We start from the raw sequence: 17,150 nt of genomic DNA on the forward strand, positions 1-17,150 counted from the left end.
TTGTATAGTTTGTTCCATTTATCGTAATCACAATCCCTACATCTTTTTTTCTAAAGTAAGACATCACTGCATTAGGACTAAAGCTATCAGACGACGTGAGCAATATGTGGACCAGAAACTACTTAACATTGTGGAACACCTTGGACTACCTATATATTTTGTTGTTTAGTCTATAGGTCTATCACATTGTGTTTTGTGTATTTTTTTTTTTTGTGTTTTTTTACCATAGCGTCGTCAGTTTGTCTTCATTTATATTAATATGCATTTAATCGCCCGCCTCTTTCTTATTCGTAAGCGTTTTATAAACAAAATAGATGAGAAATTTATCTTTGTTACTTAATATTTGTTACGATCTAATTGTTGATATTATTACAAAGTAATTAACCATGACAACCTCTCTCGTGGCTAGGTGCAAACCTTTACAATATAGTGAAGATAGAAGTAGATAAAAAATAGTTGTGTTATCTATTCAATAAGGGGTTCTTATTAACATAGATCAAATTATTATCAGGTTATTAGGTTTGAGCAATTAAAATATTATACTGAGCGAGTGAAAATTGCACTTGTATGCATCCAACATGACTGCATCTTAAAATGTTGTTTGATCAAGTCTACATGTGCATCTTATCATTTTTATTGAGAAATGAAAAAGGTGTTGTGTTAGATTGAAAGTCAAAATTGATTTATTAAACCCGACATCAAGGCATTGAATGTCCAAATCACCCTCTATAACCGTTATCCACTCTTTTACACTCTGTTTCTCAAATATTTTCCAGTTAAATTTCTCAGGTATTACAGAAAAAGACGATTTCATTATTTGTTACAGCTTTTTAGTGATGAGTTTCGTTTGTCGATAACTAGAATTATTTAAAATGTAGGTAATATTTAACAGACTGACGTCATATTTGATAAGCAGCGTGGGAGTAATTTTTCGATTTGCTAAAAACCCGCTTCCCCATGTTCCCGTTTTACAATACTTTGAATCAAGAAAAGGATATAATTTCAACGAAATATCTGCTGATTTTATTTAACCTTTCATTACCAACGTATACAAAGTTTTCAAAAGAAAGAATTGAGAGGAACAACCTGATTTAGAAGGTATTTGATTACCATCAATATTTTAACTGCAGACATATCCTAGCAAAATATCTAGTGGGTGAGGCTCAAGCTAAATATTCATAACACCATCGTGTAATTCAATTATTTTTACTGCTTATCGTCAATGAAAGAATTCTGACGCTGTAAAAAAACCAGACACTTTATAAATTATAAATTATGCTATTTAATACTTAAATATTTATGTCTTTTAAATCTTAAGGGATTTCTATCATAAATATCTTATTGTTTTTTGTTGTCGGTTTGGAGGGACAAACAGTGTCGTTGTCGTGTTTTCTTGGGGTTTTTTTTAATTTTCTGTTCGTTGACTTGCATGGGTTATGGGCATCTTTGTTGATTTTTGCATTACTGAAATGATAAAAAAAAAAAATCTCATAGACAAGCGGCAATTTCTAGTTTAGTCGCCACTTTTATTATCAGAAGGGGGAAATAAGTACTTAAATAATTATACATTACAACACGTAGTTAATTGTTTTCCCAATAATTGACATAATTTTGTCAGTATTATACATGGTGTTATAATTGACGTGTTAGAAGATAAATGTGAATTATTGTGTGGATAGTTGAAAACTAAGGCGGTTGAAACTTTATCAATATGTGTGGTCTTATTGGAAACCTTAGAAATTGTTTATACGCGGAAGAATATTATTTGCGTGATACACAATCATGACAATATAAAGAAATCATAGACACTTGATAGAACATTGTATTAGGCAGTTCACTACAAATTTCCGTATCACTTGTATTCTATTTGTATAGAGGAAGTTTATAATCTATTTGAAGGGTAAGTTGATTTTACCTACATTTTCATACTTTTCATATTATCAAAAAAATAAACACATTAAAAATAGCGGTTAAATATGCTACTGTTTTATTTTTGGAATGGTCACAATGGTGACATTAATTTCGTGTGAAAGCATTTTTTTTTTAAAGTATTTTCATTTTTTTCATTCTAATATACTTTTGTAATAGTATACATCATGTGATCAGTATCCATATTGTAGTTGGGTTTGTTTTTCATATGGAGCATTCGAAGTAGAACCATACGCTCACAGTTATTCAATGTTTAGATTTCGATGAATACTGAAATATAAAATTGAAATCAGTATGTTAATATCTGAGATAGATAAAATAAACAAATAAATGAAACGAGCCATCTTGCAATTCATCAATATAATATTCAAGCCTTTAATATGCACCCAAACATACTGTTATTTATTAGCTGTATTCACATATTATTTTCTGCCTTTTTCTTCATCATACAAAATATAATGCGGAAGATTGTCACAACGATCAACTAATGAGCAAAGTATGAACTGGTTTTTTTCTGATGTTTTATGTTTTATTTCCTATTTGTAAGATTATGCTCTGCTGATGGGTAGTACGTTAATATTGAATATGTTTTTAATAGGGTTTAATTAAACACCATAATTCTTTTTTAATTTTTTCCTATCTTATTGTCACAATTAGTAGATGTAGGTTGCCCTTTCTCTTTAAAACGTTATCTTATCAATAAGAACAACCATGACATGGCGTGTAATTCATTAAGAAATCACGTGTGATGTTAAAATATTTCATGGAGAATTTTAGACAAAGAAAATTAAGAATGAAAAAATAGGGAAAAAAAATATTGTAAACAATTCTAAGACATAAAAAAAATAACATAACATCGAATTTGTGCGCTTCTATGTATAAGATTGATATGAAATCATAATTAGAAGTGTCAAAATGATCGCAAATAGACCTGTTTCATTGATGTATTTATTTTCTACTGAATCGATTGAGGTAGTTTTGCATAAAAACTTCATTATATAAATATTTTTGCTAACTGAATTTATTGGAGTAAATAAATCGATAAGAATTCAATTCTCCTGAGTAAATTATATTACGTTAAATCTACTATGGTGATTTATTACGTATATTTGGTGACGTCTTTAATAGGATTCATATACTTGTATAAAATATTACTAAAATTTTACAGTTTAATAACATTTTAAAATATCAAAGGCTATAAAAGAATTACTAGGTTTATTAAACAGATTCCTAAGAATTTCCATAGCGGGCTGATAAAGGTGCCTTTATTAACTGCTTCCGGAATGTTATCACATGCCTTTCCGTTAATTTCCGTGACGTTTATCACATGCAACGTCGTGCATTTCCGGAAATTTGTTTGAAAACGGCAAGTGATAAGAATTTTCACAAAATGGTTGAGGAGCAAAAATGAATTAAGTTAAACATGTTACGAAAGACATAGATAAGGTGACAATATTATTGAAGAACATGATAATTGTTGTGACAAGATAAATAAAATGCTTGTAATATCAATAAAAACAATTAAAAGTTAAGATTTATTTTTGGTTGTCTGTAAATGTTATAAATCTGAAAGTGCAATGACAAACAAAATTAAATTTTAAAAGTTCTTGTCTGTATTTCTTCTGCTGAAGTATATGATAAAAAGATAATTACATGTCATTTTTCATATCAGACCCTTTATCGGCCCTCGTTCATGATATTAGCCCTCGAGCCTGCGGCTCTTGGGCTGATATCATAACCTTGGGCCGATAAAGGGTCTGATATGAAAAATGCCATGTAATAATCTATACATATCACACCCTGTAATATATATATCAAGAAATAGTTTATCATTACACGATAAAAATCTAATAAATCCAGCCTCATTTTAATGAACGGTGAAGTTTCAAATCTCGTAAGTGTTTAGTTATAACTTAACTTTTATTGTACCTGAAAGAGGGCATACTGTAAAACATGGTATGGTACGGTGGTATGGTATGTGGTATGGTATGGTGGTATGGTACGAATACCATCATACCATGGTATGCATGAATGGTACCATGGTATGGTATGATGGTATGGTACAAATTACTATACCATGGTACAAATTGTTATACCATGGTATAACTTAATGATATGAAGCATGGTATGTTTTTTTGAAGTAGGAAATTTAGAAAAGTCTATAAACCTATTCTTAAACAGGATTTTATTATGTTTTCTTATCTTTCTTTTTTGACCTATGCAAAACAAACTCTTTCTTATTCAATAAGTAACAGGAACCTGAGTATTTGTTGAAAAAACAATGTAAACAAAATATTCATTGGTTCAATTTTTTCAAGACATTTAGAATCAAAACAATTAATGATTTAGAAAAGAATTGCCCACACACATTCAAAAGCGGAGTTAGTTCTTTAAGTTAGGATATTGACATACATTAAGCAAGTTAAGAACTTCATAAAGTTGTAAGCGACGGTTAAAATTGTGGAAATCTTGATTTATTCTTGTCCTATCCTTGCCACATAGTAAAATTATCATGTTGAAGAAAAACAGTGTGGTTGGTGATTAGTTGTAGTTAGTAAGAATATAATCTGCCGTGACTAAAACTTTTGTTCAATTAAAGGACTTTTTTATTGCTGTACTAGTGTTATTTTGTCCACTGTAATTAATTTTGTCATATTTAATATTTTGGTTATCGTCTGTTAAAGTCATTAAGTCAAATGGCTATCCTGCTATAAGATTAACATAGCATGTTCTGTAGGTCACGTAGTAAATACTTTTATATGATTTATATGTTGTATTTTTGTAAACAAAGAGTTGGAGAATATTTGGAGATCATTTAGGTCAGTTGGAGAATATTTGGAGAATATTAAGGTCAGTTGGGGAATATTTGGAGATAAAGGTATATAAGAGCCCTCTATTTCAGTGTTAAGGAGAATTGAAGGCGAGAAAAGACCCACACAATCATGGCAATATGAAACTTTAAAAAGGATTTTGTTGTTCTGGACAGATTTTAGCATATCTTGGGAGAATTTGTAGATTCATAGAAGTTGTGTTACATTACTATTCAACTGTATTCTGCATGGTTTTGACCACACATATTATTGGACTCTATTATTTTTGTGTGTCCACAGTATTGGACACTGTTGCTTATTTTGATGGGGAATGTGAAGAACTCCATTTGTGATGTCTGAAAGTGATGTATCGATGAATCTTTGAATGTTCATTTTGCAACCTGTATATTACATAGATTAGTCAATTTACTTGGATATTGTTTTGAACAACATGACTACACAGCATTGGATTATAATAAATGTCTGTTATTTCAAAGTACCAGACCTGACCTGAAAGTTTTATGTTACTCGACCACCATGGCATTGCCAGCAAATTGTGTCACTTCTGAAAATGTCAAGAAAATCATTCTAGGGGTTTTGTTTGAAGACAAAACCATTTTAAACATAGGCAGGGGGGGGGGTTCCATATAACACACAAAAATATCCGGTAGTACTAAATGAAAACTATGAAAAAAATTAAAAAAAATTAAAACCCTAATTTCCATAAACCATAGATGTTATTACATCTATGCATAAACTATTTGAGCAAGTCTGAATAAAAAATATTCTATCATGGCAGATATAGGGACAATCTGTATTCATAATATTCGATGGAACATCAGATGAAATTATACATTTTTTTCGTCTAGCAAATGATTATAACCTTTATTAAAGTCTGAACTAAGAAATCTCAAACGAAAAAATTTTGTTTTTAGACGTTGATGTAATTAAAGGTTTTTCTTCATTTATATATAAATAAAGATTTACAATACATGGCATTATTGACCTTGAAATACATTTTAAAGAAACCTATTCTTATCTATATCTGCACAGAAATAGCTGTCACTCACAGCATGCATTTCGAGTATTATTAAAGGTGAAGCAATACAGCAAATTAGAAACTCAAGTGACCATAACAAATTAATAAACATAATAACTAGAACTGTTGATGGAGAATTGAAATATCAATATATCAATATACACATAAATCATTTTCATATTTGATTATATTAAAAAAATGCATCTTAAAATGACCATCTCAAGCCTAATAGTGTTGAATCCTATGGGATACGTTGTTGCATGGTTGTTTTATAATAACACAATTTTCTTTGTTGTTGTGACTTTCAAGACATAACTGGATATGATTATATTATTATTATTACATATAGTATACAAAATATTCAAATTTTGCAATTAATTTTTAAAAAATGAAATAAAGTTGTTTATAAAAATTTCACATAATAAAAAAGACACATTCCTTGGTTGATATTGTGTATTCACTTCCTTCATGCACATTGTTTTTATATATAAATGAAGAAAACAAAATACACTCTACAACATGTGGTATCTATCCATGTATCAACTAACATAGCATAGTATTATATTAGTGACAGTTTAATTTGAAAGTATGGTGTTTTCTTATCCACACAGGAGATGCATTCACGTTTTATTCACATTTTTAGTTGGATTTATTGGCCATAGATGTAGACAGAATATGCAACTCAACTGTTTAAAGTGTCATATTTCAAAACAATATAAAAGTTTACCATTGATAGAAGGTTATGCTATCAAACTTTAATTACATTATTTAGATTATAATCATAAGATATGCAGTACTTCTAAAAAAAATCAAAGAATAATTGACAGCCATTTCAACCTGTCAGAACAGGACATTATATCTATCTAACTTACCTTAACTTAATAGTTACCTGATTATATGTACATAATGTCAACAAATTAAAAAAGAATTTTAGATTTTTCTAAATTTCCTACTTCAAAAAACCTTACCATGCTTCATACCATCAAGTTATACCATGATATAATAATTTGAACCATGGTATAGTAATTCGTACCATGGTATAGTAATTCTTACCATGGTATAGTAATTTGTACCATACCATCATACCATACCATGGTACCATTCATGCATACCATGGTATGATGGTATTCGTACCATACCATCATACCATAACACATACCATACCACTGTACCATACCATGTTTTACAGTATGTCCTGAAAAAGTAGCGTTTAAGATCGAGAAGATTTGTATTACTAAGTATGAGATTGAATTATAATACAAATCTTACATAGTGTACATCCATTATACAGTGTATCTTGACCTATAATGGTTTATTTTATAAATTGTTACTTGGATGGAGAGTTGTCTAATTGGCACTTATACCACATCTTTCTATATCTATTATACGATTTTTATAATCTTATAAAACCACATCAGGTGTAGTAATATTCTCTGCGAATATGCTATCATTTTGTTCCATTATGGGGTATTTTTATCAACGTGTAAAATAAAAAAAGTTGTGGCTCTTTCAAAAATGGTTGACTTTACAAATACAGATGATGACATAATTTCATAGCTGTTTGGATCGTCCTTTTCGATTTATTCATCCTAAAACTACCACATTTCTTGTTGAATATGTTTTGTGTAATTTTATAAATTGCTAATAATGTAATTTAAGGTGAGAGTTAACATATGTAGCGACTAAGCAAAATGGCCATTATTAAATAGATTCAACGGAATAGTTGGTATTTTACGAATCTTTCTACAGTATCGATTGTATTAGTGTTGATATGGTCGATAGAAACATGATTTCTTTTCTTTATTGTTGATATACGGAAGTTGACTTGATAAGTTTGGGATGAATTCAATCAATGTTGATTGAAATATTGTGCACGTGGATTCGATAACAATTCGTATCAATATTAATACTAGTCGTTAATAATCAAGACTATGAGACGTTAAAAAACCCTACATGTATATTTTTCGACAAAGAGCTGATCAGAATTTTGCTGGTTGATAGTCAAAACAATAGGTCATTAAACCAAATAAATTCGCATGCAATTGTTCATGTTGTTGTGACGTAAGATTATTATCAGAAAAGAAAAAATGTTTAGTATCAATATAAAAAGTCGGTTAATTCTATCATAATATCTAAAAAAAAAAAAAAAATTAAAAAAAAATACCAACGGAGAATCACAACAGACATGCTATAAACCATGTCAACTTCAAGGCACTGCGCTAAGTAAACTATCGAAGACATACGAATCACCACCAGTGGAATTAACTCAGTATAAGTAAACATTATAACACTTTATAAAGTGTGACCTTTATTACGGCAACAGTTCTGGAAAGTCGGCATACACTGTACAATGTGTTCTAGTTAATTAATTTGTCTTCTTATGATTTCTTTGATTGGCGGTTGATCATGACGAAAACTTTCTTTGATAGTGAGCTTAAAAATTGTCCTGTCATTATTATTTGATTGATCGTATATCAATGTCAGAAATGATTACTAGCATGGTTAAACTGACGCATCGTTAATCTCGTTCCCTATTCCTTTATTATAACATCATCATTGTTTTCATTTGTCATGATCAACACTACGAATGTTTCCTTTGTATCAGGTATGCTGACCATTCCATCATTCACGTATTTCTATACGGTTCGTGTTGATCATTATATTTCTGTGCCATGTTTAGTAGACTCTTGTTCGTATTATCGGCATTTTTCTTTTTGGCCATGGTTTTGTTTGCGTTACTTCGTATATTGATCTTTTTTCCCCCATGGTATCTTCCGCTTAGTAGAAAAAATGCTGGCAAAATAGAAGATCGCCAAAAATATTGTCTAAACGTATTAGGGTATGAAATGTGCAATAGATATATACCCAGGTACAATAAATGGTATGAATTTGACTGATTATTCAACTCTGTCCCTCTTCTTGTTTCGATAGTTGTTCTATCATGGATCCTTCTAAATACATTCTTCCCGTTAAACACAAGCTTTTTGGTATATATCATAATGGGACGAAACTTTATTTATTGTATCTTTCAAATCGTCATGTTTAATCTTTTACAGCATTCATTTAAAAAGTCATATTGCAAATGTCCAATCTAACCAATACAAACTTACTGCTTTCTTTCTTTTTAAATGTCCGACATAGACTTCTAAAAAATAATGAAAAAAATAATGAAAAAGCTGAGTTTTACTGTGAGTATTGTTGTGTGTTTTTTTTCTACACACCCTTCGGACGGTTTGTTTACCTTTGATACATTTCTCATTACCACTCTCGATGTTATAAGAGTCCAACAATAAAAAAAAAGTAAGAAAAAGCCCTTTTTTAAACTAACCTTTGTGTACAAATAAGTCATATAGAAAATGCTTTTTTAAATTACGGATCAATTTCTGCCTACCATCTACCTTTATCACACAAAATGCGACATCAAGATGAACTATACTCATGTGTTTAACACTTGTGTTCCATAATGTCGAAGCATCAGTCGATATCGTTGTTATTGCTCATCTGACCTTTTTATATACGAATCTTATACTTTTCAGCATCGGCTTTTATAGATATTTCCATATTTCATTGTTGAAAATGTAGAAATTGTTTACTTGTTAATGTGTTTTAACCAGGTAGATTATTATAAATTCATGCTTATCCTTCATTTTTGAGTGTTGCCTGTATTTGTTTCTTCGATAAACTACTGTCACCTTAAGTTATATACAATATAGTTATATTTAATTTTATATTTCGGTTTGATTGTATGTATATACTTCATGCTGTAGTGAAGTTTATAAAGGCAATGAAATGGTGTGACTGGTTAACTAAGAACAATAATTTCATTGAAACATTTAACATTTTAAGTTCATCTAAAGGATGGTTGCCTGACAATGATCAGTCTACATGAACATAATATGATGAAAAGTTTTAGATATGAATAATTGAATAATTATATTATATCTTCAGTGACAACCACCTAAGACAAAGTTGACATTGCATTTAAGTTGTCTGACGATTTCCAATGCGTGTAATGAATAATATTATCTGTAATTAAAGTACCATGTGTAGTACTGTCGATGGCCATAGTTTGTAGTGTAGTCTGTTACCGATCAAAGTGATATTATATTGTTTTAATAGTGGTATAGTGATACTAATAAAAAAATATATACATTTGTTATTTAAGAGAATACATTCACCAATCAATAAGAACGTGTCTAATTTCAATTGTGACAGACACACAAGATACATCCATGCAATTCAAATTCAAAAGCAAAAGTACAAATACGTTAAATATACGTTTAAAATAATTCATATAATTCATACTCTTAGCATAATAGGAACAATAATTAAAGGTTTTTTAAAGTTATATCAGGAACATAACGTTTTTGGTTGACCTTTCGAAAATTTTGAGATTGTGTATAACAACTTAAAAAAGATGCAAGAAATAAAGACAACAGTAGCATACCGCTGTTATAAGTCCTAAATTGATATTAGAGAAAACAAATCGAGGTTTTTCTATCACTCAATATGTAATTCCAGAAAGACAAAAAGATCCTTTTAAAATCAGTTACTATAGTTTGTGCGACCTGTTGCTATTATTAAATGGAACAACGAGTCCGTTGTGCATACTTCAACATTACACGTTAATAGAAGTCTGACTAAAAAATCAAATAAACCGAATATAACTAAGATAACTAGTTAAATAAATACCTTAATAAAATTAAATACATGATGTATGAAGATATTGCCACTTTTTTAAAAACAGTTTTAAATTGAATGAATTCAATATACAAAGTTTCTTCTATAAATTTTCCACTAGTTGGAGTTAACGCACCATCTTGAAGAGTATTATTTGATATGAAGTCGTTAAACGTTTTGAAAAAATTATCGTCATTGATTTATCTTTTCTATTCTAGGTTTTTAAAAATCATGGCAAATAATGTTACAGTAAACAAAACCGACAAATGCGTTGATACAAAACGTGTAAGTATATAAACCATTCATTAATTTGTGGGTGAGGATAATATTTTATATCCTTAATTAACAGATATTCGTAAATCGTGTCTATCTAATGTGAGAAAAACATGGGACCACCAATTACATAATTATCAATTAACCTATTTTCGCCCTTATTATGGCATTAGATGCTACTCTTCTATACTATATATCAGAAACACAAATAGAGAGCTAGTTCCCTTTGTTTCCTTAAAGTAAACGATTTTAATGATTTTTCCTCTAAAAGTAATGTCCTTTAACATCGGCATTGTTTTTATTCACAAATCTTCTTTGAAGTAATGATAAAAGAATAATCACATTCATGACTTTTTAAATATCTGGTTTTTCGTTAGATTTGAAATTTGATATTGTTGTTGTCTAGTATCAGTTTGATAAAACAAATGTTTTTTTAGATGTTAAATGAAACATCTCCTGAGTCTCCTATACTAAAATGGATTGCGCTGACAGAGGCAGTAGGGATAATCATACTCAATACTGTGCTTATCTTAATGTTGATGAGGCTGAAGAAGAAAAGTAGGATGGCTTTCTTTGTTAAACACCTTAGCATTGCAGGTAATTTGTGATGTGAAGATAAGGAACACATTTATTGATGATCTAATTTTTAAACATCAATTTACAACTATCTTACATGACAAAGTCAATAAAATATCTTAGTCTTCTAGGAAATGATGCGAAATATATCAAAGCATCGTATGCATGCAGAGTTAAACACGCATATTTCATTTTCTAATAGCAAAGTAATTTGGACAGTATTCATGAACTTTTTAGCTGTTTCGAGAAAAAAGCAAACCCACAAAAATACGAATAAGAAAAAATCGGAATGTCCCCGAATGGCAATATAAAAGGTGAAACACATCAAATGAACGGTTAACAATTGCTATACTCCTCAATTTCCGATTGAAGTAAATGGTGGAGTAAATCGGTTTTTGTTTTAGCTTTACCTCCTAATATAATAGTCGCATATCGTTCCCTAATATTGAAAACAGTATATGAGCAAATCAAAGAGACATAATAAGTAAAAATGTCAAAAATTGTGGTTCTGGAGTTATCTTGGGGTAATAGTTTTTATTACTATCACAGTATAAAACAAACAAATATGTTAAGAAAGAAAAACAAAGGGGCATATATGTACACACTACATTGAAATACTCTAAGTATGTTTTTACATGAGGTTAATGAAGTTGTTTGTTTTTCCATTATGCAAATCTCTATCTTCAGATTTATTTGTTGGACTACTATATGTTCTTCCGAGTTGTATATTTGAACGATTCCTTGATAAATGGGAAAAGTATTCCTGTTTTATTTTCTTCGGATATTGTACTAATGTGACAATCTTTGCGTCGACATTTCTGATTGTTGTGCTAACTATAGATAGGTTATTTGTTATTGTGCGACCATTGTCAGCATCAACAAAAGGAAACAGATATCGTTATGGACTTGTTTCTGGCGCATGGATGTTGGCTCTAATACTTACACTACCATATGCCGTAAATATTAGGTTCTCGGACTCATATAAAGCACATGGAATACATATATGCTGGCATGATTTCAAGCATATGCAGGTATGTGGTATTTTGTTTTAATTATTTCCGTAAAACTATAAAAGAGGCTTTCTATTTAAGATCATTACATTAAAAGAAATAGTGTTTTATTAAATAAAAGTAATAATATAAAATAAGTTATACTTTGCACAAGTCCTTCGATTGGGAAAAGTAAAATCATTAAAATACTGAACTCCGAGGAAAATTCAAAACGGAAAGTCCCTAATTAAATGGCAAAATCAAATGCTCAAACACATCAAACGAATAGATAACAACTGATATTTTTCTGATTTGGTACAAGCTTTTTTCTAATGTAGAAAATGGTTGAGTAAATGTGATTTTAAAACATCCTCAAACTAATAAAAGAACAACAGTCAACACAAGGAGATTTTCAATGAAGCAACCATGACGATTTTCAGAAATCATGTCAGTTATTAATTATCTTACTTGCTTTGTTGACTCAGAAATACCTTGATTCCGTTTTGTTTCATTTGAAAATTAATCTCAACTACATCACGTGTTAAAATTTTCCACCAGTTGTACTAAGATGTAAAATCGTGTATGTCCCTTGGAACCTCTCATTTAAATGTTTAATCTGCAGAATAATTCTTCTCTTCAGGCTATAGTACTTGCTGAAATGTTCATAAATTGGATAATCCCAGTTTGTATAATAATATCATGTTATACATGGATCATAAGAGTCATTATTCGACGAGAAAAATTTGGACTTCAAGGGTCACCAAATACGATAGTTTCACATGGTAAGTATAATAGCTACTGTTAGGAGGTCGAAGTTTGAGTTCATTTATATCAAATTTACAAAATGCCATTTCGTTTTGATTGTAAATTATAAAACAAAAATCAAACACATCAATAGGAATCCGTATATGACATCACGTATGTCGTGAATTACTTTTATTGATGCAAGTCATTTCACATTTTTTTTGTAATGTCAAATCAACATTGAATTTCATTCACATATTGCCAAAATTAATTTTGTCATTTGAATCTTAATAGCATATTATAGGCAAGTTCCGAGATACGTGACATAAATATATGCATAGAAATTTCAAACACATGTTGACCAAACCGGTGAAAAGGGTTTATTTTATACTGCACACAATACTTGGAAAATCTAAATCTAAAAGGATGGTCACCCTGTCTCAATCATACGGCAATCACGATTACGTTATTACGGAACATTAATTATTTATATACTAACCTACCGAATGACGATTATAAATGTGCTGGAAACTGTTAATAGAGTAGGGATACAGGCGCGCCTTCTATCTGGTAGACGACGTCATAAAGGCGTGCGAAATTGACGATCTTTTCCGGTTAAAGACATGAATCCTGAAATGACTTATTGTGACTAATTCGTGAGGTTTTTCGGACTTTGTTGAATATCAGATTAAGGATTTTTTAACGTCCTGCATATTATTGCTCTTTAATCCGTTAATCTGTTAAACTGCATGTGCAACCATCAAAAGATAACTGATAACAGTAACTCTTCAACTACAGTACTATCATTTCTTAATTGGATAACAAAATGAATTAATGAAGAAAAGTTTTTTGTGTTGAAGGAATTAACTCGTTCTATGTTTCACGTTTTTGGATAAATTTGTTTACAATTGTAGGTACAACGACTTTCCTTGGTAACGGATTAAATGCACAAACAGCTTCTACCTCTGTCATTACAACCGCTAAAATGAAAACAATAAAGCTTTCATTAGCAGTCGTCATAGGTAAAATATTTCGTCACATTTTCTAACATTAAGGGTACACGTACAATTGGTTAATAATACAACTTTCACCAGTTTATTCGAAAATATGTAATTATTTAAAAACCAGAAACAAATCGTGAGATATTCTACATATAAATTGGCCGGTACTCTGTGTTAGTTGAAAGGCAAATAGTTCAAACAATAGATATAGGAAGATGTGGTGTGAGTGCCAATGAGACAACTCTCCATCCAAATAACAATTTAAAAATTAAACCATTATAGGTTAAAGTACGGCCTTCAACACGGAGCCTTGGCTCACACCGAACAACAAGCTATAAAGGGCCCCAAAATTACTAGTGTAAAACCATTCAAACGGGAAAACCAACGGTCTAATCTATATAAACAAAACGAGAAACGAGAAACACGTATATATTACATAAACAAACGACAACTACTGTACATAAAGTTCATATAATTTTGCGCGTATGAATAAAACAAACATGTTTGAGAATGTTTTTTTTTTAATTTTTGTAAAAATAAAAATTTAGTATTTAGTATAATAAACAAAATCAATAAAAAAAAAACACCAATTCTTGACAATAAGCAAAAGTCATTACAAAACATATACGTGTACAACATGATTTCACAAACATTTATATTGCAAAACAACTCAACAGAAGAATGTCAAAAAAGACATTTTCTCTTATTATGACTTTAATAAACTTCATAAAAAAACTCTTTGCACTATAAACTGAAGAACATGCTCTAGATAGATATAGGAAGATTTGGTGTGAGTGCCAATGTGACAACTCTCAATCCAAATTACAATTTAAAAAAAAAGTAAACCATTTTAAGTCAATGTACGGCCTTCAACACGGAACCTTGGCTCATACCGAATAACAAGCTATAAAGGGCTCAAAAACTACTAGTGCAAAACCATTCAAACGGTAAAAACAAACAGTCTAATCTTTATAAAAAAAACCACGAGAAACACGCATAAATTACATAAACAGACGACAACTACTGTACAGCCGATTCCTGACTTAGTACACGTGCAAACAATTGCAGCGGGATTAAACGTTTTAATTGTACCAAACCTGCTCCCTTTTTCTGAAACAATAGCATAACATCAGAACATAGAAAAACATACGATAAAATATCAAGTGGCAGGCTTAACTCAATCAAAAAAGTAAATTATTACACTATGAACGAATAAATTTGATCTGCGGTAAATGCACAGTTAATAAAATATTACGTATAAACATTCCAGGCCAAAAAGCAAACAAACGAGCAAAACAAAGCCATGGCAAGACACCACTGCGAAATATTTAACACTACGAAAATTATCACATTTAAAATAAAAACAGTTTTAATAATACAGGTAAATGTATCTTATCTAATATGTTTTTACAATTTCAGTCTACATTGTAAGTTGGACTCCTATCAATTTGGCACAAGTGTTGAATGTGTTCTATATTATACCCGCTGGAGATCTGTTCACATTTTTGCAAGTATTGGCTCCGATCAACAACCTTATGAATCCATTAGTTTTCCTAGTCTTTAACAGACAATTGTTTGTCAATGAAAAACAAAGAATCAGCTATATAAATCACTCCCCTTGCAATACTATGTTGACTAACCACTGACAAAAGTCAAATAGCAGATATCGTTCAAAACAGAAGAAAGTATATATCTGAGTTGATCAAGGGAAACATATTGACTGACTGTATATGTTGTTTCCGGGAATGCTGATTCAAATTTAACAACAGTGTAATCTCTATTCAAAAATAAGAAACATCCATGTCCTTGCATTACATTTTGACATTATCTTATACCCAAAATGTTGGAATAGGGATATAACTGTACAAAGTTTTCTTTTATATTTAATCATAAGTATCTTTGTATGGGAAAATATCAAAATAATGGGGTCATTTAATACTATGTATTGTAAACAGTATTTTTTATCATGGAAGACTGCGATTTCAGCCTTTACCTTAAGAATAATAAGCATATAAAAGTAGAGGAATTAAAATTGTTCAAAGCAATGTACTTTGATCTATATGCTTTATTCGGCTGAATATTCTCGTTTGAGTAATCAGACTCATAGCTTGCGGATAGTGATAAGATATCTGGGTTTTTTTAAATATGTGAGGAAATAAACTGGGTTAGACAATATTCATGAATAAACAAGTCATTCATAATAATTTTTCATAGATTTAGACTCACCAACTCGTGCTGTTTAACATGTGGAGTAGAAATAGAATACATCCGGTTTTCAATACTATAAATGTATTCATGCACTATTTCCAGCTCTGAATCGGCCCAAGGTAAGAGAGAAAATATAACAATGATACAAATTCAAAATTTGGAAATCAATAAAAACAGATAAAACTGAACATTATCATTCAATGGAACAAGTAAAAAAATATGTCATATTATAATCCTGTTTACACCACTGGGTTGATGCCACTGCTGGTGAAGATTTCGACCCCGAGGTATCACCAACTCAGTAGTTAACATTTTAGTGTTGACATGAATATCAACAATGTGGCCATTTTCGTATATTTCCTGTTTACAAAACTTTTAATTTTTCTAAAACCTGAAGATTTTCTTACTCCAGGCATAGATAACTTTAGCCGTATTTGGCACAACTTTTTGGAATTTTTGGATCTTCAATGTTCTTCAACTTTGTATTTGTTTGGCTTTATAAATATTTGTATATGAGCTTCACTTATGAGTGTTATGAAGACGAAACGCGCGTCTGGTGTACTAAATTATAATCCTGGTACCTTTGATAACTATATATTCCTGATTCGGTTTATGTATTTTCAAAGAAAATGGGGAATTATAATCTGATCGTTTGACCAGCTAAACAACCGACGGGTATGACAATTGTTTATAGTTTCGGTATTGACATAAATAAGGAGATGTGGTATGGATGCCAATGAGCCAACACTCAACCGTGGATCAAATGATTTTACCCTTGGTTGTATTTAACAGATGGTTACATTTAACTAGTGATAAATAACCGGGTAAAACATGACAAAACAAGGTTTTAATTGAAAGATTTTGAGTGTTTTGTACGTTGAAAAGATCACATATATCTAGT

At 30.3% G+C, this 17,150-nt stretch overlaps 1 protein-coding gene across 2 annotated transcripts; it reads left to right on the forward strand.

Moving 5' to 3' along the window:
• The first annotated feature begins 987 nt into the window (after nucleotides 1-987).
• Nucleotides 988-16,198, forward strand: LOC134694646 (cardioacceleratory peptide receptor-like). Of its 2 annotated transcripts, none has more exons than XM_063555686.1 (7): nucleotides 988-1,098; nucleotides 10,677-10,743; nucleotides 11,169-11,328; nucleotides 11,995-12,338; nucleotides 12,937-13,078; nucleotides 13,955-14,062; nucleotides 15,461-16,198. In XM_063555686.1, exons 2-7 carry the CDS (start codon nucleotides 10,690-10,692, stop codon nucleotides 15,685-15,687), a joined length of 1,035 nt encoding a protein of 344 aa, XP_063411756.1. In that variant the 5' UTR covers nucleotides 988-1,098; nucleotides 10,677-10,689; the 3' UTR covers nucleotides 15,688-16,198. The 2 variants fall into 2 exon arrangements, with proteins under 2 accessions (XP_063411756.1, XP_063411755.1); XM_063555685.1 differs by lacking the exon at nucleotides 988-1,098 and adding an exon at nucleotides 1,647-1,900.
• The last annotated feature ends 952 nt before the right edge of the window (nucleotides 16,199-17,150 follow it).

The sequence above is a fragment of the Mytilus trossulus genome, chromosome 13, assembly GCF_036588685.1.
Source record: "Mytilus trossulus isolate FHL-02 chromosome 13, PNRI_Mtr1.1.1.hap1, whole genome shotgun sequence".
Lineage (NCBI taxonomy): Eukaryota > Metazoa > Mollusca > Bivalvia > Mytilida > Mytilidae > Mytilus > Mytilus trossulus.